This window comes from Epinephelus fuscoguttatus, linkage group LG13 (genome assembly GCF_011397635.1).
Source record: "Epinephelus fuscoguttatus linkage group LG13, E.fuscoguttatus.final_Chr_v1".
NCBI lineage: Eukaryota > Metazoa > Chordata > Actinopteri > Perciformes > Serranidae > Epinephelus > Epinephelus fuscoguttatus.
The window spans coordinates 12,881,900-12,909,882 of NC_064764.1; the positions used below are offsets into that span (position 1 = coordinate 12,881,900).

Below are 27,983 nucleotides of genomic sequence, written 5' to 3' on the forward strand. Positions count from 1 at the left end.
CAGCTTGCTGTGTTTGTCACGGGATATGTAGGTCTCACTTTCTTTTTTTGTTTCAGTTTCTAATAGCATCTGCTGCAGTGGATGGTGACTTGTCTTAGAATATGGACAGTAAACAGTAGGCAAACTCTATTCTTTAAAAAGACTTATGAAAGAAATATTGGACGAGATATTGCATTGAGCAACAGAAGCTAGTGGAAGATGACCCAATATTGGGATATGTCAAACTCTGCTGCCTTAATCATGACTATTCTTTTTTTTTTTTTTTTTTTTTTTTTTTAATTAAATCTGTCTTTTATAAGTCAACTTTATGGAAGTTTGGAACTAAATCTTTGGAGTGGCCTTTCAAAAGGCATCAATATCTAATATAGCATGTTGGATTTCATGACATCTTTGCCTGATTCCTTTGTGAATGTTAATAACTAGAATATAGGCTATGTATTCACATTGAAGGGAGACCTCTGACATAATCTTACCATACAACACTAGCATACAGTAACTAAGGGATTCATCATCATTAGTATGCTTTTGGCAGTTGACTTGTGACAAAATAAACATAGAGCTGTTCTCTTACCAAATACACTGCTTCCATGTATTTTATTATTCATCACATTAAAGCCCCTTTCAATATTATGGTCTTTCTTTATTGTCTTACAAATATTAAGTTATCCACAAAAATAAAATAACTTAGATAATAACCATATTAAAACATAAAAATACATACATACATACATTACATTTATGACATGAAGAAAAATGCATATTGCTGATATCTCCCAGAGTTTTCCTGGACACAGTTCTGTATGTGCAAACTACTTATCAGGATCAAAATAATCTGTTACACTGGAAACACAATTCCAGATTTTTTTTTCTCTCCTCTGCTTTCAACACAGAAAAATATTTGCTTGAAATAAATTACAGTCTGATAAGGAGCCTCGCTCATACACATTTCTCGAGAACAAATATGATCTTAATATTAAAATGTGCACAGGCAGGAATCCGTATCAACTTTGCTATTTCTATACCTTGAAGTTGACATCAGAATATCCCTATTTGCACACATCGACGACGTGTGAAGAAGGTGAGTGTAGATACACCACAAGAAGCTTACAGTGTCGCACACAGTATGTTGCATCACAAAACAGGAAACACTTTGACTGATGGCAGCTTAGGATGTCTATGGTGTGAGGAACTGAAGCCTGTTCATATGCGCTCAGTTTCCTGAGGCGCTTTAAATTTATTGATGGTATTTGTGCAGCATTATTCAGTTTTATTTACAATGCTGTTCAGGTCATGCTGAAGATGAGAACTGTACTTGTTAAATAAAGGTCCACTGTGCACTTTGCTCTGACAGTCCTCGTACATATAACACACCACACACAACACAGACAACACATGGAACATTTTGGACAATGTATCTGTGCTCTGTTTTGGGGTAATATATTATTTCAAAACAGCTATACAACCTCTTGTCACAATGGTTGTTGAATAGATTCACAAAATTAACATTATAACTAGTGCTTCTCCTGACTCTACTGGAAGCTGGTATGTGTGGATTTAATTTGTCATCGTCTACTAGAAGGAAGGAAGTTAGGTTGTAAGGGTCTGATACGACGAATCGTACCAACAATGACACTTTCAGATCTGTCTTTTGGTTGACCTCAGCTTCAGCCACTCTGATTCATCATTGCTGTAATGTCCTCAAATGGAACTTGCTCATTTAAATAGTCCGGAGTGTCCTGGGACTCATGTGAATGTATTTATTGCGGGGTGCCATCGCTGTTAGCAGGATCACATGTTATGCATACAACATAGTAAGACTGACTGATACATCTACAGAGTGTCAATTGAGCCCTGCTGTATTTTTAGGTGTAACACGATAGTTGCTATAAACACTGAAACTTCTGAACTGCCCTTGAACAAGGCACTAAATCCTTAAGTGCTCCAGATGTGTTGTGCTGTGTCAAATCCTGTGCATTGTGAATCCTGATGTGTGAAAAGGTCTATATTTGTCTCAACCTTTCCACCTTATATACTGCTGGTGCTATGAAGCAATATGATTTTCGCTCTGCATGCAATCTACTGCTTACTCTCTACTTCCTCTTTGCTCACCTGAGTCTCATGCAGCTGTATGTCAGTCACCATGGAGCTTTCAGATATTTATCTGATATAACTATGTTCCTTTTGTCTCAAGAGGAAGGTAGTAAACATCCAAGCTCTTTTGCATTGTGGCAGCTTTAGACATATGCCACATGTGCACACTCTTTACCAACATGCGCATCTATCTTTCTGCTGGCTCAACTGCTTCGCACTCTGTCCTCGCTCTTCTGGAAAACAGCAGTCCACCGCAAAAAGGTATGGGGCACATATACTACAGTCATATTCCCCTTTCAAATTAATAGTCTTGATTTTAAAAAAAAGTCATTTTCTTTGTGTTCTTTATTGTGTACAGTCTTTTAGTGTGTGTTTCTTCATTTACAGACACTGACCCACTCTGTTATCCTGCACTCTTCGCACACCACGTAGCAGCACCAGTGAAACTTGCAGTTGCAGCGTTCACTCCGCGTCTGCTGTAGGATGTTGTGGCCTCTCCCGCAGCACAGACTCTCACAGTTGTCCATGCCGGGGCTGGTCTTGTTGCAGATCCTGCCCTGCGTGCCTGCTGAGTCCGATCCCAGGTCGCGCTCACAGAAGTCTGGCGACTTTTCAAAGTAGACCAGCTCATTGATGCTTGGTCGCCGCCGATGTGAGTGGTGGTGATTGTGGTGGTTGTTCTGATGATGGTGATGGTGGTGGTGGTTGTGGTGGTTGTGATGGTTATGGTGGTTGTGGTGGTTGTTGTTGTGGTTGGAGTGGTCGAGCTGTCCAGTGTTTCGGTTGTGAGCCTTGATGAGCGTGGCGATGTGGAAGCGCTCTTTGAGTATTGAGCCCACCACCCGGAACTCGGGGGTGACCTGCCAGCATGTCTTCAGCTGGCAGCTGCCCGACGTCCCGTGGCACTTGCATTTCCTTCTCATGTGGTCGAGCACCACCTGCGATGAAAACCCAGATGGCACAGACAAAAAGAGAGAGTGGGATGGAGTGAGGAAGTGAGAGGAGGGGGAGAAAGAAAATGAGATGGATTAATGACTTTCTTGATTACTGGCTACACATGAAGTTTAATACAGGGAGGCTACAGGCTGTTGCAGACTCCATGTCATATGTCAAACTAGCTTTTTTAAAAATTTGTTTGTTCTTCTAAGCACACCACTATTCCAAGGTGTAGTAAATGACACATAGTACCCTGAAGGAATATTGGTCCCACATTTAACAAGCCAGGTGGTCTGACTCTGGGCCTGTTGTCAAACATACTGATATCGAATAACACAGATGGATGCAGGCATTACCCAAACAGACAGTAGTGTCATTACTCATCTTTTGGCATGAGGTAAAGGACTCCTCACATGACATGTAGCTGCACATTAGAGTAGTACAGTATTTATATTATTATATTTTCACTTCAATGGTTTTTAGCTGGCTAATGGAACTACATCGATATCAACAGCCACTGTGTATTGTTCTCATTTTATTACATTACAGGAAAAAGCATGACTGTGAAAGCCATTTTAACACACATAATGGAGTTGTTTATCAAACTGTGCTTGCTTGCTGTAGCAAAGTAGTACAATTTAAAGGCACAGTTCACCCCAAAATCCAAAATACATATTTCACCTCTTGCTTGAAGTGATGTTTATCATTCTAGATTGTTTTGTTGTGAATTGCCAATTTGTTGCGATATCGGCCATAGAGGTGTCTGACTTTTCTTCAGTATAATGGAACTAGATGGCACTCGGCTTTTGGTGCTAAAACCATCAAAAAAAAAAATACACTTGAAAAACTTAACAGCAGTTTCTCTTTGCAGAAATCATGATTTGGTTACTAAGAATAACCCACAGACTTTGTTGTGAGAGGCTTGTGATAGCATGAGAGGTAAACATAATGGCATCCTCCTCGGCTGAGCTGTAGTGCTAGGTAAGCTAGCAGTAGATGCACGCTTCTTATTGTGCAGTGATAGGGTTGATGGGTGTATTTCAGTAGAAAAAAGGATAAACTGCTCTTGAGTTTTCATTTCTTTACTTTTTTTTTGGTGCTTTAAGCACCATAAGTCGAGTGTAGTGTAGCTCCATTATATTCAAGAAAAGGCAGACATCTCCACAGCTGATGTCTTCAACACTCTGCAACTCACACCAAAACAATCTCAATTGATAAATAGCACCACAGTAAGAAGAAAAAATAAATTTTTGATTGGGGGTGAACTGTCCCTTTAAATCTTAGAGTCTTTAAATTAATGGTGTGTAGTATTTGGCCGCATCTACCCTTCTGCTCACCCCTCACATGAAAATGTGAAAAGGCCTTTCTGGAACCAGTGTTTTAGTTTGTCTGTTCTGGGCTACTGTAGAACCATGGTGGAGCAACATGGCACAGTTATGGAGGAGGACCTGCACCAGATGTGGATATGAAGGCCTTAATAGGTTATAAAAAATGGACGTTATATTCCATTTCTGCCAATAGATCTACCTAAATCCCACACACTGGATCTTTAGGGTCTAAAAGAACGTTGCTGATGTCGGAAGTACTTCTGCACGCAAGAACTAGCATAAAAAAAGGTTCCATTAAAGCATGACCAGCACACACACACACACACACACACACACACACACACACACACACACACTCACACAGGTAGATCCCATATGGCATAAATCCTGTCCATCTCAGTCATATCTTCATCAAGGCTATGAGTATGTATATTTGTGTGTGTGTTTGCGTGTGCTTATCAGTCATCACCTGCTCTAAACTTTAAGATCCAATTACCAACAGGAACACCAGGCCACCCAGAGTACTGACAGATGCTGCTGCTGTTGCCGCCCCTATCAACACACACACACACACACACACACACACACGCTGGACACTTGCACAGTTCAACACATTCCGCACATGTGCTAGCAATAATGCTAATCCCCACACACGCACACAAAAACATGACTGTCACCCACACACTCTGTGTCATCAACGCAGAATGAGACAGAACTGGTGAACCACGGGTATGAGCAACACAAAGAGATGAGTGCAGGAGTTTATTGTTTGTGTATGTGTATGTGTAAGCATGTCTACAATGTGTTCATGCAGTTATAGTGAGAACATTTGTGCACATGGTAATACTGTGCCTATGGTTGGATGCACATGTGTCTGTGCAGGAATGACCCTGCAGGCGCTTGCTTTGCTTCAGAACATAAAACTTTTCTAAGAAGAGCATCACACGGATTATTTTCCTAGTAAAGATATTACATAGTCGAACCCCCTCCATTATTTAAGCAGGATCTCATCCATTAAAAAAAGCAGCAGTTGGAACGAAAAGATAGAGGGGAAAAAAGAGAGATGGGAGAGATCTTATGTATCTATTGCGTGTGAAAATCCAGTTATGCACTTCTCTAAAGTCAAGGTCAATTTGGGCCAATGCCAAAATCAGGTGCTTCACTTTTCCTGTTTCCTTTTTTGCTTCCACCTATTTCAGAGAGAGCAAAAACAAGTTGTTGAGGGCTTGGTTTGCGTGCTGTTAGGCTCCATTGCATGCTGTCTTGTGGGTTTTCCAGTTGAGCAAACCACGCACAGTAAAGAAGAAAAAAAAACATGTTTCCTTGTTCTCATGAATGAGTGGAGAGATAGACAAGACAACGAAATGGTGATAAATGGACTTGCTTGACTCATCTGGTTGAAATGAAAGTGAAAAAGAACAGCAAAAGAAAACACTTTTGTTTGCCAAAGTGTCAGAGTTAATAGTAATCAGTCACAGTGTCAAAACTAGAAAAGTTCACTCAATAGGGAAAGACCACCTGAGATGATCGCAGATTCTAGATAATTCTTGTAATTGCACCAGACGTGGTGCAGCAGGTATCTGAAAGTCCCATGAGTTAATAAAAATACAGGTCTTATCTATTTTTGACAGAGCTACAGCACATTGTATTTACATTTCACTGTATGTGAGATGTAAATACAATGTAATAATGTGGATGAATGTATTTATGAAAAACTCACTCACAGACATAAATCTTTAATCCATGTCATTCATGACTGGACTTTTGAAGGCATCAACTTTGTCTGTAAACTTCTGCACAACACAGTAGGAAATAACAATAAAAAATAGACCAACAAAGAAACAATTTACCTAAAAAAAAGTGCTTACTTGTGATAGAAGCAAAAATATCAAGGAAAAATACCTAAAACGTCTAGAGGTCTAGAAAACTGGACAGGCAAAATAGGCTCTGCTGCTAAAACGCTCCTGGTGTGGTATGACCCCGTGTGGCAGACGGAACATAACCAGGTCACAGCCATGGCAGCTGGAAAACAGTGCAGCTGTGCCTGGTGGTCAAATATTCATCTCTTATTGTGCCTGACTTCAGTTCAAAATGAGACCAAACATTTCTATGGATGTCAATTTATGAGCCACGATGAAGGCCAAAATGTGGCCCGCAACAGACAGTGTTTCTTGTTTTTTAGCCGAGCTGATTTCGGGAAAATTTAAGGCCCCTACCAACCAGTTAGGAGGAGTGTAAAAATGACCCATAAAACATTAGAACAGGTTTTTCAACAATCATGAATCACCCACGTATCATAAATGTGGACACAAAATATGAGACTGATTGGTCCAGTAGTTTGCGAGATAAGCTGCAAACACACATATATACACACACTCACACACACAAAACCAATGTATGACAAAGAGATAAAAAAAGTAATACAATTTTTAAAAAAAAAATAGTTGGGAAAAACATGGAGCAGGGAAGGTTATGATGCATCCATCTGGAGCTGCAACAAATAAAAGAAATGTGGTTTTCCTCACGAAAAAAAAAAGGCAGTGTAAAGTTGTTCACAGACTTCAGGTTGGATTATGTAATTTTTAATTTCTTAATTATTTTGACAAATGTATACAATCTCTAAATACATGCTGTATGATAATGATTAAAATAATTCAGAATTATCATATTGTTCATAACGTGTGTCAGGATAACAGAAAGTGACTTAGAAGTATGCATTTTGGATAAACATGGTTCTACTGTTATTGTGAGTGTTGAAAACACAATTCAAAGAAGCTGTGATCTGTGGTGAGGAGTGGCCGTAAGACTTTATAGTAAACAACATTATAATAGCTCAAACAGCACTTGCACTGAGTTCAGATTGCAGCCTTTGGTTCAGTTTTTACATAGGGGCAGAGGCAACCCCAGAATCACAAATGTGCTGGCCTTAAACACACAGCAAAGTCTGTAATCATAAAACTCTCCAACCCACTTAAACCTTAAAGGGACAAACTGACCCAGGAGACATAATTGCATCCACATTGCTTCTGTTTGAAGGTACATTCACAGCAGGATAGGGGTTTCAAAGGGCACAAAAACAACAACAAAAAAAAAACAGAGGAAAGTGTTATTTCTGATGACATGTTTTGTCATATTTTGGCAGGGGGAAAAAGGCCAAATTGTTCTGGGAGATTATGAACCACAGCATCATGACTCAAATATATGTGTCTCAGAGTAGGGAAAATATTTCCCTGGGGCAGAAACAGCATATGGAAATGTTCTCACTATAACTGTGATGCCCCCAGTAATACAGCATGCCTGGCTTCCATACGTAACGTTCAGAATTTAGCTAAATACAGTTGACCATTCGCTAAACCCCTCCCCCAAACAGGGATTGTCCAATCATTGCTTTGCATGGTAGGCCTGGGGATTTCTTCACATGTCAAAGCAGTGTGTACGGGCTGTGGTAAGAATTCTGCATTTAAAGAGTTTAGAGGGTGGTGTCTTTTTATTTTTTTTAGTCTTTCCAAAGCCCTAAACACAAGGGCATAAGTGTAGGGAATGGGATCAACAGTTTGCCGCTCAAACGTAAAATTAAATTGTTAGTGTGTCAGACTAACAAGCTTAACTAGTAGTAACAGAACATTACTTGCAAGGTCATGGAGCAAATCATTAACTACTACATTTTGGGGGGCTGCAGGTTGTGTTAAAAAAAACAACGTTGATCATTTTCCCACTGCATGGACCCTAACCCTGAATGCCATCCTAGGTTTGGCTTACCTTAGCAGCTACATCCTGTTCTTAACTGGATTTGAGGAAGTTTGTACACGTGATATCCAAGCATTATGTTTTTGCCAAATTTCAGTTAGTCCACATCCTTGAAGACTTTTCTCTTTTAACATTAAAATTCAAGCACATTGTTTGAAAATACAAACAGGTAAGTAAATGTAAAGCCTTAAATACCCATGTAAGTTTAATTAGCAAGCTAGCTACGGCTGTTAAACTTTGCCAGCAACAGGTGTCCTTTAAGCCAGGAAAGCTGATAGTTCCTGGCTAAAAATGAGAACTCAGCTTTTGTTTACTTTTATCCGAAATCAGGGGCCCATTGTTTAAAAAAATACCAAGAATTTGAAGTGATAGACCTTAGTCTGCCACTGTTATAATTGTGAAGTGCATAGGTACTGTGTGAGAACAGAAAGCTTGACAGGAATAGCAACAGTAGCAATGGGCTTGTGCACATGCCATATGACCATAGCAAAGTCTATAAAAATGGGACCCATTGCCTCCCTGCTTGGCACTCAGCATCAGGGGTTGGAATTGGGGGGTTACATCACCACATGACTGCCGAGCGTGGTACCGCTGCTGCTCACCGCTCCCTCAGGGGATGGGTAAAATGCGGAGAACAAATTTCACACACTCAGGTGTGTGACAATCAGTGGGACTTTAACTTTTATTTTGCCCCCTCAAATCCATTGTTGTCAATGTAGATGAGCGGAAGGCACACTCAAAAGCAAGGGCGATGCCATAAGCGCCTCATTTTTAGGGGAAAAACCTTTCCCTGAGATAAACAAAGTTCAACTTTTGGACTCGTGTGACAAGGAACTACCAGTCATAGTAGGTAGATATCTTTCCTTCCTTCAGTAAATATCAGTCAGTGGTAAATATGAAGAAGAAGTCGATCATTTAAGTACAGGGCTAACCAGAGTAGGCACAAGAGTAGCAACCAGTGCCCATTCTCACATTTTTCAGGTGGTAAAAGACATAGCATGTGTCCCAGTCCTAATGGATGCATGGCCCAGCAAAACATAATAGCTGGTTTCTAATGTAATGCCCTACATGTGTCACTATGAATGGATGATGCTGCATCCTACAAGTTTGATTCATTCTGTCAGACACAGCCAGTTAGGTTTACAACCTGTTGCTGCCCAGCTAAGTCCAACCAGTTAACCAATGGTGAGTCTTGCAGCATTTTTTTTTACATTTAAAGAGGAACACCACACCATTTAAAAATGAACATTCTTTCAACATCAAAGGAATGACATCTGTGAGTTCTGTATCCATTAAACACACAGCATGCTGCACACCCTGTGCTGTAACTGGGCAAAACTTAATAAAAGTTTGCGGGCCCCTAAAACCTCAACAAAAGGACATAACTCTGGATGGAAAGTATTTGATGTGTGGGGAAAATGTCAGTATTGTTCAGGTAAAATCAAGACCTTTAACAAGTAATAGGAAATAGGAAATCAAGGTATCTGGCAAAATTAAACAAGTGTATGAAATCGTTTTCAATCCAATAACCAAGAAACAAATTGGAACAGTGAACCCTGATAATTCACTTAGAGATATACCACAAGAGTCAGAACTAATCTACCTATGAATCTTCAAATGATTTTGGCTGTATTTTCCAAGTTCCTAACTGGTTATTGATGATCAGATGAAAGGTTTGGGATTTTCTGGTTTCTTCCCGTTCCCTCTCATCAGTACCTGGGGCTATGACTAACAAAAAGAGAGAAGCTACACCAAAAAATGTTAACTGTCTGTCTCTGTGTCTAGTTTTGTGATATCTGACTTGACTACTGCAGAAAAGGGGAAGAAAAGTGATGCAGTGATTTATTGTTGCCTTGTTCTTGATCTTGAAAATTAGCCTTGAGGACACGTGTGTGGAGAAGGGGGTGGGTGGTAGAAGAGAGGAAACCAGAGAGGAAAGGAGGGAGACAGGAGGGAGAGATGATCTTCGGATTATCTCTTTGCTGTCCCTACACTGCCTGTATACACAAAGGCTGTGTGTGTGAGGGTGGGTGTGTGTGTATGAGAGGGTGTGTGTGGGTGTTATTACAAATCATCTAGTTGACACTCTATCTAGGCTCAGTCATCATGTCCTGCTGCTATTACCAATAGATTAGACTGTAATCTGCAATCCTATCTAACCTGTCATCAGATGTGATTGTCTTGGCAGTGTGAGCTGGGGAATATACAAATATTGTACACCTCACACAGCTTGAGTCACTTTATACAAGCTATAAAAAGCTTGCTTGAAAAGAAAACTTTGCATAACACACTTACTGTCATCTACGGTGGTGCATGTTAATGTGACCAGAGACTCAGTGGTGGCCTGAAGTCTGGCTTTGTGAAGAATAAAATGTTAAACGAGGAAAAGAGCTGATGTTTTATGGATGAAACAAGTGACAATGATACAGTCCATGTTCCATTACGAGCCTTTCAGTGTAAGTTAGGCAGAGTAATTGTCTGAACATTAAGTTAAAAAACTCTTGAAAATACTTGTTCCCAGATAAAAAAAACGGAAACCTGCTAATGCTATTCCATTGCTTACATGTTGGCTTACATTGTGCATACACTGAGAGATGTAATTGCTTCAAAGTCAATGGCAGACCACAGTTAGAAACAAACATCTGGCAAGTTTTAATTGGCTTGGAGAGTAAGACAGAGGCGTCTATAAAACAACCCCAGACAGAGATCAAATACAACATGTTGGTGGCAGATTAGGACTGCAGGCTACATAATACAGTAGACTGGGGAAAAGTGCAGCATGCTGGAGTGGAGCACAGCAGACTACCATGCAATGAGGAGGAGTGGATGAAGTAAACTAAAGATCAGAGCTGGTGTCTGGCTTCTCTACCACAATCTGATACTCTGGTTTTACTGGAGAACAAACTGCAGGCAGGAAAAAGTCCAGAAAACAAGAGCAGAGAAGCTTGAGATGGGATCACTCAAGCTGCGATACAGCCATCTGTAATTTAAAGTGAATGACTGCCAGGTATGTAAAGTGGGGGGACCTCTGACTCCTTCCCTACAGCCACCCTTGCTCAGACCACTGCCATTTTTTTAAAACTTGGGCTTCATTTTGATCTCAACTACACTCCTGTAAAGTGTCATGACTTCATCTTGCATGGTTGCGACATTACCACACTGGCAAAATCTGTCTTCAGACAGACAGACAGACAGACAGACATATTAACACTTGATAAAATACTCAAAACAGCTTCTGTGGTAGATCCCGCTACAATTGGTGTTACCAGGACCACATTTTAGCGCGATGACACACACACACACACACACACACACACACACACACACACTCAAGAGGTGAAAACAATACCAGCTGCCACGCCGTTGTGGTGGCTACTAAAAGGGTGATGACATGTGACACATGCAAGAATTAAACAACAAACATTTCAGTTAGGTGGAGTATTTGACAACCAGGACAACTGTACTTTTATTTATTTATTTTTTGCCACATGGCCTGAAGTTGGTCAGCAAGTTGCTATTTTAGTCTTTTTTTTAAATTTGTGTTAAAATTAATTTTAAAAAGTACAATATGCTTCAATCAATGTTTGTGCACATGTATAACCACACATTCTAAATATTATCACTAAACTGAATGGATATCATCAGTGATTATTAGCCTTATAGATATGGGTTAGAGGGGCCCCTGCTACACTTAATAGGTTCAGAAGGCTGTTATCAACGCATTAAATGGCCATTATCACTTTTCAGTTGCAGGAGTGTTAGGTTTCACTTCAGTTTTGTTTGCCAATGCTACATGATTAGGTTTACAAAAAAGAACATAGTTTGGGTTAACATGAGTACGTTTGTTGGGTACTGTACTGTAGTATAATGTTATGTGACAGACTTCCGTACGTCAATTAAAATAAGTCACAGTTGACTTTCGATTTCAAACGGGGCACAAACACTTTCCCAGGGGTAAAAGTCCTATTTGTTTGTTTCTTGATCTTTATACCAACATTACATCACCTAACTCCCTCCTTTGCTCTAGTCATAATCAGTATATCACCACAGGTCACCACCTAGCAGTAAACATGGCCATTTAATGGTCTGGTAACAGCTTTTTGAACCTACTATTAGGTGTAACAGACCCCTTCTAACCCATATCCATGAGGCTGATAACCACCAATAGCACCCATTCAATCAAGCAGTTATCAATTATTATAGCCATCATTTTCTAGAATATACAAACTTAATGAGGCAGTTCTTCAGTCAAAGCGTGTAAGTACCTGTTGCAGTCCTGTCATACTAAAAACTGTGATCCACGACTAGGGTATGCCAAAGGTGAAGTGTTCCCACACTCGTTTTAGCCTGATGTAACACCTGATTTTGTCATTCTGACTGCATATCAAGATATGGTTGAGTCAGTACTGACTCAATGGTAATGAAGGAGTTGGTGATGACTTGCAGTACAACACAGCTTTTTTTTTAGTAGTTGGAAAGTCCTGTGGCATGACAAATATAACACCACCAATCTCTGATGGAAGGAGGCAAAAGCCAATGAGGAATTGGGCAATATGCTGTCTGTCTGTCTGTCTTGTGACAACATTAATGAAGAATCCAACACCAGAAATATTCCTTGTTGTCAAATAAGAGATACCATCTCTTCATTATCTCTATATAGAGTAAATGTTCACCATGTGGTGGCAAAGTCGGTGAGCAACTTCATTGCCAGTCATAACCCGCTTCACCGTACCAGTACGGTACATATAATTTCTGCCTTACTCCTGTTTTGTTAGGCACATCGGATTTAATCACTGGCCAATCCCTGTGTCATCACCACTAACCGCTTTTGGGAAAATCCTAATCTAATGTCTGTGTGTCCCACGATCGACCCTTCTTGCTGATAAACAGCAGGCTAGGTCTGCATGCTGCCTTGTGTTTGTCAGTTCAAAGACAATCTACTAAAGGATCTTTAAAGCCAAGCAGAAAGCCAAGGCGATATCAAAGCACACAAACAAATCCCACAGCAGCACATTAAGCCCAGACATCACTTTAAACAAATCAAACGCCTCGCTTCAAAAGAACAGTTAAGCGAACGCAGACAAATGCACACACACATATGCAAACACAATGACATGCAATTACCGAGCAAAAGCACTTCTACAGTACACAGTGAGAATTACATTAGAACCAGTCTGTTTGTGTGTGTGTGTGTGTGTGTGTGTGTGTGTGTAGTATTTACTCACTGTTAATTGCACACAATGTCCACAGCTCTTATTTAGAGACTCTAATAAAATGTTATTACCAGCATAAGCACTTCCACCTGCTGAGCTTCTATGAAACATTTGCCTCTGTGTATATTTGCGTTTGTGCGTGAGTTAAGGAGAGGTGTGTACATATGCACGTGTATGTGTGTGCATGGGTTGCTGTGTGTACAGTATGTGGTGGGCCAGATCAAATGCCCAGCCGCTGTACTGTCAGGACTCTGGAATGCCCTGCACACCACTGATGATATGAAATGGCCCCTGAGGAGCACAGGACTAACCCCGCACTAATGTTGCTATTTCTGATCAAACACACTCTGCTTTTCGTGTGGGTTCTGAGTCAATGAATTAACGTGAATGGGCTCCCCAGAGCAGTTTATCATCGCGGGGTTAAATTCGGCATTAAAGGATCGTAGGAGTCCCGCTGTTGCTGGTTTGGATCAAGCTGGAGGGGGTGCTGCTCTCGATTCAATTATGGTTTAAATCACTTTTGCAGTAGAACATATATATAATGCAATACAAAGCATTCTTGTGTCTTCACTAGGCAGGGACTGGGCGTCAAGAAGTTTGGGAATTTTTCAAGTGGGCAGCTGATGTGACGGCCAGTCTTTTTTTTCCCAACCCTGGCATTATATAGATATTGATAGGTCATCGTACAGGAGTGAAAATACGGTTGATTGGTGCAATACGTACTAGCACATAGCTAGTAGAGTCTGCTGGTTCTGATTTATTTCTATGTTTTAACACTGTTGATTGTTTGGCAGTATTTTAAATAATTCTGAAAAGCAGGCTATTAAGTCAAATTAGGTTTCTGATGATCATTACATTGATACAACTTTGATTTTTTAAATTTCATATAAACAAGCATGAGGAAGAAAACCTTGTTTCATTATTTTACATATTAGCCTGACAAAAACAATAGAAATTATTGATGAAATTATGATTCCTTGATTGACAAACGTGTTGTGTCAGTTCGAATTTAGTGTATCAAACTGGGGCAGCTTGACAGCAAACTTGTGGGCTGCTTTTTGTCATCAGTCCGCCCCTTGAGTCAACCTAAGTTTCCAAATGCCTGAAAATATCGTTTTTTCAAACATTTACAGTTGGTGGCTTCTCAGTTCTCACCACATATATCTCAGATGTGAGTGGCGGGTGGCTGAGGTTGTTTTATTTTTGAATCAATCCAGCCACATGTATTTTCCTTTACCACTGAGCAGTACATTGTGATACATTATCAGCTGGTGCAGCTGGTGCCAAGAGACATTGATGTTCCTGTACAATGGGTACAATGAAAGAATGTAAATACCGGTATAGATAAAATATAAATTAAATTAGCCTCAGATGGGTCAGCATAATTAGTTGCTGTGTGTCCTTGGTCCTAAGGTAACCATTGCAACACAAAGCCCTCACTTTGCCCTGGGTTTTGACTTTGGCAAGTGGGCATTTAAACTGTAATCATATGATAGAGGGACTGGCGAGAGGGTTCTGCCAAATCCCCAGTTTGGATTTGTGTCACAGTATATACTCACATTTCTATTGCTGCTCATATAAATGAGCCTTTGAATCAGTTGCCGAAGCTGCAAAAATAGTACAAAACTGTGGTGAATGCTTTCGACATGGCCTGAGCAGACGTACAGAGCAAATTAATTTTAAAGACAGAATGGAATAAAAAATACATTTTCTAAATCCTACATCTGTGTCCCTGTGTTAACTGGTGTATGCCAAATAAACCAATAATATCAAAATCCCTTTCTTTTCTCTTCCCGTAATATTTTCATGACTCATCTTAATCCAATCAAATGCAATTTGCGGCTTGCTAACCCCACCCATCATATAGAACTGCACTTAACCGTTAGCTTGTGGCTTGTAGTAGCTAGCATGGCAACATCATACTAGAGGCGTATGTTTGGATGTCAGGCACCGAAAACTTTGTTTACATTTCCCAAAGAGCATGGTTGTTGTGTAATGTATTGATGTAATCTGTGATCCAATCAGATCTGAAGGATTTGATTCAAATCCCTCTTGTGAGTGTACCTCCACTCCCACTTACTGGTACTGTGAAGATCACCAAGAGTCAATAAAATACCAAACACACAAGTGCTATCATGAACATAACCCTTGAAAATAATTTGAAGAGAGTCGGGGCAAATAGCTCAAATGTTCAAAATCAGTTCCAGGTATTTAACAGCAGATTGGCTGCGTTACAAATTTCAAAAGGGGTGTCAAACGAAGTTGAAATGTATAGTTCCTTCCTGAAAAGTGGGGATAGCATCTCTACTTACTCCCCTGAAGTCAAGCCCTGATGGTAAATTGTAATTACCAGATGACGTTTGCCAGTAACACAGCAGACTGTTGTTGTATAGCCAGCACTGTCACCACCTGCCTAATGAACAGACAGGACTCAACAGAACCTCTGCATGGCTCTAAGCTGTGCAACATGAACACATGAGAGCGTGCCAAGCATTTGTTTTGAGGTGTGCTCTCTAAACGATTGAGAAGAACGCTCAGACTTGGCCAAGAAATTTACTGCACCGGTGAAGTGTTTCCATGTCACGAGCAGCCACTTTAAACATGCAGTCAGGCTCTTTAAGCCGCTCATATTAACTACTGAACAGTAGTGTGTTTTGGTTCAATGCAACAACAGCATGGTGGGCAAAAACACTGGGTACTTGAAAGATATCAATTCACATTAATCTGAAGAAAAATGTAAGAATTATTTATCACTTGAATAAAAAAGACTTGAGTGGATATTTGATAAGAAAAAAAACTTTCATTTACACATTTTTAATTTAGTTGCAGGGATTTTATCTAACAATTCAAATGCTTTAAATATGTTTATTTTACCTAATTACTCTAATTATTTTTTTGTTTGTTTCAAATGTGAGCAAGCAGCTTGTATGACATTATGCTGACATCACATGTAAATAAAACTCCCCTCCTCAATAATCTCTTGTGCCCTCTCAGAGTACAGTATTATTTCTGTAATCAGCCCTGCTGGAGAGAAGTTGGAGGAGGCAGAGCAGGAGAGGGGGAAGAGGGGAGGGAAGGAAGGGCGAATCTCTTTCTACTTTCCGCCCCGGTGTTTGAAGTCTAAAATCTTTTGCAGGGTTTTAAACATCTGTTTCCAAACTGCCAGCAGCCACTAATTAGGGCTAAAAACAAGACGGAACGTCGTGAGAACCCTGGGGTGGGCATGAGGCGACATGCACACCCCGCTAAAAAACCACCGCATTCCTCTGCCTAAAGACTACCTCTCTAAAGGAGGGAGGGGGTCGGGGCAGGGGGTGGAGGGGAGGGGAGAGGAGGAGCGGGGCGGAGGGAGGCTAGGTGGTGGTAGTGGCAGGTCGGTGGGAGGAAAGAGATACGGGAAGGGCAGGCATTATTTTGAGGCCCCACCTGTCAGGGTTTTCTGTTTGATTCTAGGGGCCGTGAGTGTGTGTGTGTGTGTGTGTGTGTGTGTGTGTGTAGGTGTGAGTGTTTCCAAGACTTAAAGGGGGTTTGTTGCGGCTTTTTACACCATTTGAAGTCATCAAGGTGCACGGTATATTACAGTTTAACAACTCAGCAATGACTCACACTTGTTCTCTGTCTCTCCTTTCTTTTCTCTGACCAGGTATTTCCTCTGTATGTTACACTCATTCAAACGCTTATCTCCAGCCTGTGGTGAGCCAGACCCCTCTGAGCATCTCCATGTAAACACTGATTTCATATTGTACTGAAAGCTCACAATGTCCCCTAATTTTAGGTCTTAATTTATAATGAAAGACATCTGTTAAGCTCATTTTGTAATTTTAACAGCATAGCAGCAGAACACAGATTCTCCTCTATCTCATCTCCTTTTTTAACAGCATTTTTTTTCTGTGCATCAGTGATGTATAACCGGCTCTATCAGAGACGTGAGTGGCAAAAGACTTCAGCTTTGAACTCTACTAAGGTCATCAGGGGTCGTCAAGCTCGTGTCAAACTACAAGAGGTTAAGGTCAGGACCAGTGGGTGTTAGTCCTCACTGGTCGTAACTGGAATCTCAAAAAGAAAAAGGAGGTACAACCTCTTTGATGTCGATGACTTTGAGTTGAAGTTTCTCTTGTTTGATTGATGCTTTGGCTCGCTTGGCTGGAAATTTGCAGCCTGGCACAGAGTAAACTAAATTTATTGTGAGGAGTCTGTGAGCCAATATTTAGCCTTTCTAAATAACCTTCTAGAAAGATCAAACTTTGAATTAAAACAAGACAAAGTCGTGCCAGTTTTAGTTTGTTTTCTTTGCGCTACTGTTGCTCTTTTGGAAGTTTACAGGGTGTGATTACGCATTTGGATTCTAAAAGATTTTTCCTCAGGGCACCTCACCTGTCAAATGGTGGAACTGGTTTAGTTTGATAAGCTTGTTTGCAATTCATATGATCTGCAAGAGGTCATCATTTTATGTGGATAATTTGCTATTGTAAAATAACCTATAATTGACTTCACATCTACAGGTAAAGTTGGCATGTCTAGCTCAATAAATTCACAAAACATCCCACTGGCTATGACATTTTATATCACACATAAAGCCATTATAATGCCAGACAGTCTCAGCCGAAACATAAGAAAAACATCCGTTTGATTCTCTTTTACCTGCAACTTTATGATGAGACTGTCAATTTCATCTGTGATGTTTTTCTTAGCCAGTGTTAACAGATCTCTATAATAGTCATGCATCACATGTTGTTAAGGTTGTGTCTATTGTACAATAAAAGCAGCCTTAAAATAATTTGTCTCTGTCTTCACACCTCAGATAAAGGGCATTATGTAAAGTCAGCAATCAGTGTCAATGATATATGACCATCTCCACATGCTGTTGAAAAATAAAGGCTGCATGTTTTGAGGCAAAGTAAAAGATGTTCCAAATCTACTCACTAAAGCTCATGCTTACACTTTTCTCTTCCTATTACTACTTTTTTACAACCCATCATTTTGCATTTGTACGTTAGAGACTCAGTTCCACACCTATTCCCAAGAAGCGAGGTTTCAGCTTCTTGCTCAAGGACAAGATACTATGCTACCACTGACTAACACAGAAAGACAAAGCAGGATCAAACCTGTTTGGGATGTGGGACAGTGTATAAGTCTGCCATCCTCCAAGGCTTCAATTATTAGGCAGCATGTGGCCTCGGTAGAGGTAGAGTGGACAGAGTAAAGACAACATACACGAGGCCAAATGTACTGACTATGTCCACTCAATAACCACCACCAGTTCACCAGTTCTACATCTATGTCTCTGTCTCACATGACGGCTACTGCAGGGTGGCTGTTGTTGAGTTCGGCTGACGCGTTCCACATTTGTGTTTTGTCTGCATAATCAAGGAAACCAGAAGTAAACTGATGGAGAGATACAGGCCCAAATTACACAGGAGGAAACAGGGAACAATGAGCAATTTACGGCCGCTTCTCGTCTCTGTTCCACCACAGTGCTGCTGCATATCGTCAAGGCTTATCACTGTCATTTACATCTCTTCTCTCCCACAGCCCCAGGCAGAAGCCTCTGCAGGAGCATGTTATTATATCATTATTATTATAAGTGTTTAAATGGTTGATTACTACAGTAACATACAATTAAAATTTTAATCGATAGTTGACTCTGAAATACTTAATTTGGCCCTTTAGCTTATAATATATCTATAACAAGAATGATGGTGATGATTATTGATTATGTCATAGGGTGTCTTGATTACAATATAGTGATTACTACAAGAGAAAAATAGTGTAAATGTAAGGGTACCTACGTTTAAAAAAAAGGAACTGTCCACTTCTCAGCCGGAAAAATACTTTAAAATAAAGATGAAGCTTCCTGACAGATCGGACACTACAGTAACTGGTAGAGCACAGTGAGTATGAGGCCAACATGATAACAAAACAAAGTTAGCCCAAATTGGCAACCTCCCCCGATCTGTCAAACGGGGACTGACTAATCTGTGAATGTTTTCAGTCCTGAGAGTTGGAGAAATTGCCGGAGATTCCTTGAAGAAACAATAAAATAGGGGCACGATACAGCTAAATAAAGAAGTGGTGACTCAAGCAACAGGCTGACACAAAGTGTAAACATGCCATAACAAGGTAACGCCACCAAAATGCTACTTTCAACTTTTACATCTTCATCAATAAGTGTTCAGATTAATATTTCCAAAATATTACACCATCGTTATGATCATTAATATACTGTGCTGTAATTCAGAGTTTGAATAAAGTGGAAAGTTACCCCAGACATCTGTATGTGTAAGTGTAATCTCCAGGGCTGATATTAAAGCAACCCTAATACATAAACGCAGCGTCATATTAGGAATTCCCACTGTGGCCACCTTAACAAATACACATTCCTCTCTTTGGTTTGCACTGAGAGAGAGTAAAAGGGCAAAGGCTCCCTTTGAACTGTAACTACAGGAGATGGAGTCCAGCATACAAGATGGCTAATTGGACACCAAGAGCACAGAATATATGTGCATGCAATTTTACTGTTAGACTCATTACAAGTACAAACCAGCCGGTTTTGTTTCTACCACCTTGTAGTCTATGTAAGTGAATCAGACAGGCACATGTCCACTACCTGCAATCAGTATACTGCCACACCCCCTTTTCTCTATATAAGGACATACATTTGCTAAGAGGTGTATCATGGAGAAAGTGGTGAAATTGTCAATACAAACAATAAAAAACAAAACTGTGTTATTTCAATATGGATATTCTCATATACTCCATTGTAAGCTAGGACTGGGACACTCAGTTTTTACAGGTAAATATTTTAATTATGGCAATAACAGATGAGTGCATACATTTGTAACTTTTAAAAAATTGGCTGTTGAAGCCTTTGTAATGGATGTGGTTTTAATATGCTGTGTATTTAGTTAAAAGGTCTGAATAACATTTTCAGTGCTGTTGTCTCTGCTGTAGACAAGAGCACTGGCAAGGAGAACAAGATCACCATCACCAATGACAAGGATCGTCTCAGCAAGGAGGACATTGAACACATGGTCCAGGAAGCTGAGAAGTACAAGGCTGAAGACTATGTCCAGCATGACAAGGTGTCTGCTAAGAACGCTTAGCAGACACCTTGTCGTGTCGTGCGCTTTCAACATGAAGTCAACTGTGGAGGATGAAAAGTTTGCTGGAAAGATCACTGAAGACGCCACTAATTTCTAGTGTAAATATGTGTTAAAAGTACGAACAAATTTAGGTACGAAATTAGTGATGAAACCCAGATTTGTTCGTAAAACATCTGTACGTAGAGTTTAAGCACAGCTTGTTTGTTAGGCCCTGATATGAAACAATGTTTTGACACTTTTCCACCCTGTGTAACCCTCACCAATATCAGCCTTCTTCTTTAGTGTATGAAAACTAAAAGAAAATACAGTAACAATAGCGACCAGTGTAGCAGCCTCACACCCTGTCTGTACTCCATTAATAAGATTGTTCGAATAATTCTTTTGGGAATAAAAAAAATCTGCTGCCCTGTGGTGTAACAAAATATTGTTTGAAATGGACCCTCTCACAGTAGTAATTGTGTGTTTGGGCAGACCACAACCACAACTGTGATTAGATCTATTTCCTATTTGAAACACATTTTATCAGAATTGTTGCAATAAATATACAGCGTTGCAGGAAACATCCGATTTTGATCAAGCTACGTTCGAAGAACAGACTGAGTGTTATTATTTTTGCAAGACTTGAACTGCAGAGTAACCATTATTGCCGATGCAGCTTAGGCAAAACCATTATAGACATAGACACACACATGCACACAGGCACACACAGTCTCTGCCAGCAGAAATAAACAGTGATGTAATAATGACAGGCTAATGTAGACCTAGCCAACAAAATCAGGTTGTCGTTATCATTGGCCCAGTAGCACCTGACCCACCCATTCTCCACCTGATTTATTGTGTAATGTGTTTTCTTGTGTAAATCAAATTAAAGACATTGTAATATTTACACTGATAGCAGAGGGAAATGATGTCTCTAACTTGTTTCCTTCACAGATTTGTAGATACATATAGAACAGCAGAGTTAGATACAACTTAACTTAACTTTAGATGTAAGCACCCAGACTTGATATGTGGTAATGTAATGGTAATTATAACATATTATTTTTGCACAAACTACCTACTCAACCGAGCTATAGAAGGAGCACTTCACTTATTTAGTTTCATAAAGTTATGAAAGATTTCTTTGCTTAAGCAAAAGAAGCAGCAAAGACCTGACCTTTAGTCTAGAAGACATTACATACTTTTGTTGGATCCTCCCTGCCTACATGCACATGTTTTTAAACTCCATGTCTATGGTTTGTAACACAGGCTCTCTGCAGAAAAATGTGAAAATATGAGTGGGTAAACTGAATAAAAATCTTGCTCTCAGAGAAAATGCTACAGGGCAATGTTGCAAATGGAAGATGTTAGAAATATAAACCATGGCACAAACATAAAGAAACTAAAACACATGCATTCAGACATCCACACTCTCATTTCTCACCTGTCTCCCAACTCTGTTATTATGCAGCCTCATACGGGCATGGATGTCCTTGTAGGTTTCACGGGCATCCAAGAAGTCCCTTGAGAACTTCTCGCCGAATTCCACGTCGGGGCTGCAGCCACCCCACTCCCAGGAGTCCTGGGGGCCCGGCAGGTCAGCGGGAAAGTGCTCCATGACACCATGTACCATACCCTTCCCCCGGTGGATGGCCTCTAGTTGCAAACGGTGCAGTTTTATGCGGAAGGCCTCCTCGTCCCCACGCCGCTTCTCGTCACAGCTGCACGCCTTCAGTTTGCCCATGGAGCAGGCGTTTGCCACTGCGTGCACCACGCCTGCTGCTGCGATGGCATACGCAAAGGCACTCTCCCTGAAACCTGTGGGGTGAAACAACAGTATAGTGGCCTAGTCTGGAAGTTGAAATTTATAAGAAGTGTTGCAATCAGGACACTGTGTTAGGGAAAGGAAAGAGATATTTTGTCCAAAAAACGTGTCATAACACATAGTTTCTGAGCTTAACCAAACACGTTTTCAGTTAAAATTGCAGTCATCAACAGGAAGATGGAATTTAGACTCTCTTAACTGACACTGTGCGTCACTGCAATGTCCAAATTGACGTAAGTATTGCACGAAAAGCTGACATGCAGACTGTGTCAATACTGAGCGGTGTGACATGTTTCTTTTAAAATGCCGCTGGAGACAAATTGACAAGTTTTAGAACATGGAGTTTATGTAAAACATCAACAAATTTTCAATAACCTGCAGGCAGAACATACCAGTGACTATGTGTCATGAAGCTGTCAGGTGGAATGAGAGGATTAACAGGTCGATGGAGAATAACATTTGATAACAATCCAAATTCAGATCACTATGACTAAGCTGCTGTTTACAAGTGTTTTTTTTTGTTGTTGTTGTTGTTTTTTTTGAGTCGTGTTACATTTTCTATTTTTAACTGCAACAGCATCAGAAATAAAACTCCAACTATTTCATTCGCCTCATTAAAGTCCCGTTGTAAAACTGCTGGATACAACTTCAAGTTGTCAAGTGATTTTCCAAGCCCTGAAATTTAATTTAACAACAGCTAAATGAGCAAAGAAATCTTTTATCTTTTCTGTCAGCAACATGTCAAATTTGACTTTGCACGCTTTGTTTCACACAGTCAGTAACGCTGCAGCATACACGCTTCCTTTATTTTGATAAATATACACATAAGAGCTTATTCACTGATTATGCTGTATATACACACATGGCAAAACTCATAAAGCCTGGGGAAACATCTGGGACAATACCAATTAAGTGTTCCAAACACTTGCGTACTTGGTCTCTGCAGGCCAGCTGAACATGAACAGACACCCGCCACTCCCACCAGTGGACCCACAGAGGACTCGCACACTAAACAGGGCTGTGTCTCCTTCTGTCTGTCCTACTGCTTAATGCAAGATATGTGGTTGTGCAACTCACTCCTGTCTGCTTACATGTAATGTCTATGTACGTGAGTAGAATGGTGCAAGGCCCTGAATTCGTACTGTTGGATGCATTTCTGGCTCTGTATGCCTGCCTCGATCAATCTTCCCCATGCTTTCCTCTACAAGTGTTTCCAATATCTTTCAAGAGATCTTTCATCCAGCCTGTAACCATTAGCTTCGCTACTCTGGAGTGACTGGCACTTGCTCACTGACTTACTTCTCTGACGGCCTGAGGGACATTTGACAGCCGATCCTTTTGTCTGTTTTTGTCATTTCATATCAAGCTATGAAAAATGAGGACCAAAACTATGTGTTACTGTACGTGCTTGAGTTTAGGTTAGAGAGGCTGGCTATGCCACACCACAGCTTTTGCCTTGTAATCACCTTCAACTGGCTCTGACGGACTACTGCGTGTAGAGGAGGCGGTTAAATGACTGTGTGCATGTAATCTCTCCATACGACGTGTGACTGCTTTTGCCTTTACAGCTAAACACATCCCTTTCTCCTCGACAGCAAGCCTAAGTTGCATGCGGCACATGTAATGACTCCACCACAACTGATCTGTAATTCAGCAGACTAATGTTACAGCGCTCTTCTCTTACACACACGCATTGGCAATATAAACACACATTCACCCTGACCGTGTTGATGTACTTCTGTGACAAATAAAGAAAAAAAAAAATCCACGTCCAATCGAGGAATCCGTGAATATTGAAGGATGAATTGCGACAGCAGCGCTTGATCTCGAACCCTCTATAGTGTTTGTTGTTAGATCTCAGCTTACTGCCTGTGAGCATGGTGCCCTCAGGTTCTATAAAAGCAGCCCCACTGGCAGTCACTTACTGGTGTAGAAAACAGTGAAGATTATAATGGAAACTTGTAAAGAAAACATGAAAAGAAACCACTTAGGAGTTTATAGCACACTGCTTGAAGGGGAAATTATTCGGGCTTCTTGTAGGAGTCAAATAAAAGGCTATTAACTGGAACTGCCCCTTTGAGCACTGTTTGATGTTACTTCCTTATTTTTATATTTAAGCAAACTTAATATTATTTTATTTTTGTGAGGTATGATGTAAAGGTTGAAATATTTGCTGTTATGCTGGACTTATTTGTATCTTTGACACGTGACATATAAAAGGTTGGAGGCAGCACATTTAGGAGTGAAGGTGAAGTTCATCATAAAGCAAATGACAGCCTGTAGTTCTCTCATGCAACTGTACCGCACATTTACAAGTAATAGCAACACTACTGTCACTTTGTGAAAAAAAGTGAGCAATGTCGGCACAGAGAGGGTGCCAACACAGGGGGCTCTGGCAGAACAGTGCAGGGTCGTCTGTCAAAAAAACACAGGCACTGCATTAACCTTAAACAGGCCTATAACAAGACCCCACCAAAGCAGACCCCTGCACTGCTTTACACAGGGGCTGTTTTTAGTCTGACTGTTAAAAAAAGCAGTGTGCAGACCAGATGCAGGTTTATTTTCAGTTAACAAGGAGGCTAATAGTCTTCATTACAACAAGCTGGCAGCATTACCCACAGTGTCTCTAGCTGCACACAACCTGCTCTTTAAAGTGCAGTACTTAATTTGGCCACAATTGGAAAATAGCTGTACACACAGCATAGGCGTAGCATCACTTTTTAGGTTGATCTGATGACCTAGTTAGCAAAATGTTGGTTAGTAACACATCCAGTTGTTAAGAAGCATTTACATGGAGTCGCCTTTCTGCCCACCACAATATACACTCTACTTTTGGCTCTTACTTTGGTCTCCACCAGTTCCAGAGAGATATATCTGTCTCTTTAGCAGCTAAATGCACTGCTAACAGAGCTTTGTTTTAGCTTCTGGAAACATGGGAGCAGTGAGACTGAACCAAAACAGTGACGCTATTTAAACCAGAGAGCCGAGGGGAACTGCAGAGTTGCGTGATTATCATAGCCTGTATAAAAGAAGTAAGTAGGCGTAGCTAACATGCTGTCATCCACATTTTGAAGCCTGGAGTTTGGCATTTTGGTCTTGTTTTGGGTTTTTTTAGCCAGAAGTGACCATATTTGGACAAGAGGGAGGATTTGTGGGGGAGTGAGGGGTGGATCTGACTGAGAATTGTGGTAGCGACTTGTCGATCACAAGGTAGCCACACCCTAAAGCATAACCTGCTTTATCATCTATTTTACTCCACAAAGACACCATGTTGTATTGACAGTGACTTGAAACTAGCAATTGAGACCATCAACTCATTTGGAAAATCTTTACTGAGGTAATAAATCAAGTGAGAAGTAGAGTCATTTGTCATAGAGTTCTATACAATTCTTGCAGCTAGTGGAGTCGCCCCCTGCTGACCCTTAGCAAGAATGCAGGTTTAAGGCACTTTGTTTCACTTTCATTTGTTTCACTTTATAACATAGCAACGTACAAGTATTCATGTCATCTCTTGTTATTAGAAAAAATGTTTCTTTTATAGCAGCTCTAATGTGCAACATCTTTTTGAGGGTAACTGCGAAATTAGTTTTGTACCAGCAAAAACACAAACTCTGAAACTGTTCTGACTATATATATAATTTGACTCACTAACGCACAATCTGCACCCCCTCCACCCTCGCACCTGGACTCACACAAGGTGGGGGAAGTGAGAGGGATGGCACTTAAGCACATCCTTATACATAGAAAGCCTGTTTTAGCTCTTGCTCTGCTCTGAGCCGGGCTCTGCAACGCAGGCCCCCGGAAGACTGGGAACAAATCAATCTAAGAAATAATTTACCGGCTGCGACACGCCCGGCTGAACTGATGGCAGAGGAAGTGACAAAATGAATTAAAGATTCAAAGGAAACTGTCACTTTGTGTTACAGAAACCGACTAAACAGGTTTATGCTTTTGCCGCCGAGAGTTGGGAAAGTGCTGAGAGCAAATTCACAAGCACTTGCACTGGCAAGGGAAGTAAAAGCATTAGGAGCAGCCCAGCGAGGAAGGACACAGACACAGTGACAGAGAGAGAGAGAGGGAGGGAGAAAGACAGAAAGAGAGAAGGAGATTCTCCTAATTCTGTCTATCCATGTCTTGCCTGACGTCCTCTTTAGCCTAGTTTTTTGATGCAAGCTAAACGGGAGTGAACATGGGCCCATAAAAGTTATCAGAATCCATCAGCAGAGAGATACGTGGCAGAGCCAGAGAGGATCCCAGCAGCATCAGATGTAGTAAAATTAGACACCAAAACAAACACTGACGTGCAGAGCCCCTGATACGTAACTCCAAAACTTTGTAGAACATCAGAAAATTTGGGAAAGCTCTGCAAGAATATTTGAACAAGTGAGATTCCAATTCCGAAAAAGTATTTCATTTGTGTCTTGTTGTAATGGTTTCATGTCATATGTAAAAATTGCTTCATAGATAACCTTGTTATTATAGCATGTTAATTATAAAGCAAAAAATACCAATTGGTGTACATAAGCTTTGTGTGAGACATTCATTTATTTTTCTATGGGCAGTTACATTGAAAACGTGTGTTAATCTCCACAATTCCATCTAATCCATGTCTGAAAATCTGTCTCAGAGAAAGCACTGCCCTTTTCACGGTAGCTGCACGCAACAATGGCTGCAGAGGGGTTAACTTGTGTCATTTTTTTTAGCTTCTGTGGAGCTTCTGTGAACGTATCAACATGTAACAGATGAATCACCCGATTTAAAGAGCTTGTTTATGTCAGTGGTTTGGAGTTTCTGCACCCGAGGCAAACCAGGGATGCCAGACAACCAGCAACTGCCTCTACTAATAATGCCAAACAGCCTTTCAATGAGTCAGTGAGGAGTGAAAGTTAAGACCAGAGGTGTGTAAGCATATACTGGAGTTAATAGGTTTTCTTTTTTTCTATCATCCACAGAGGTGACAGGGTATGAAGTCCTCAGTGAGGGTTACCAAAAGTTTCAGGATTGTGGAGAACATAAATTATAGCAGCACCCCTCCGGGAAGATCTGACGCATTTAATAAGTTTTTTTTATGATGGGGAATTCCATCAACAATCAAGTGACAACGGGGAAAATGATACTTTAAAAAAGACTGTTTTTTAGACTTTATTTTACACTTATAGCTCAAAACTTAAATTAACAGATAGGTAATGTCATACCGAAGCCAATGCTCTACAATGCAAGAAGCGTCATTAGAGCTGATGATGCACTTCATCCTAACATGCCACAGTCCTCTCAGCAGAAATTAATTTGCTCACCACATTTCCAATGCAACATTTACACAGAAATCTATTAATAATTTAGTTTTGAACACTATCTTCTTTCTCATTTGGTGAAATTGAAAGCCAACTCAACCCAAGCCCCAAACTGCCGACCACATTGCACGCTGTTCATCCATCCAGGTGCTCTGGCTATTAGGAAATTGATGCCTTTTCCAGTCAATAACCTGGGATGAGTCCATCACGAGGCTTCCCAACTCTAAAGATCCTCTTTCATCCTTTGTGGCAAACTTGCAAAGCTCCAAGCTCTACTAACCGTCAGAGAAAATTGATCTGCATGAGGTTTGGTAGTCTTGAGGTGACTAACTGCTTTTGAAGTTACGTGCTCTTTTGTACGGGCTATTGAGGAGATACAGAAAGGGTTCGTAAGCAGATACCGGTCTGCTAGTTACTAGAGATAACCTAACCACTTGGAGGACTTCATACCTGTGAGATAACATTCAAGG

General features: G+C 40.6%; 1 protein-coding gene across 1 annotated transcript in view; it reads right to left on the reverse strand.

The window, feature by feature from the left end:
• Nucleotides 1-620: 620 nt before the first annotated feature.
• Nucleotides 621-27,983, reverse strand: part of wnt10a (wingless-type MMTV integration site family, member 10a) — a 30,390-nt gene continuing 3,027 nt past the window's right edge. Inside the window, exons 4-5 of the mRNA XM_049594614.1 lie at nucleotides 21,842-22,215; nucleotides 621-3,029 (exon numbers count right to left, since the gene is read on the reverse strand). Of these exons, the coding sequence (XP_049450571.1) occupies nucleotides 2,469-3,029; nucleotides 21,842-22,215 (935 nt within the window). The 3' untranslated portion in view covers nucleotides 621-2,468. The remainder of the gene's footprint in view (nucleotides 3,030-21,841; nucleotides 22,216-27,983) is intronic.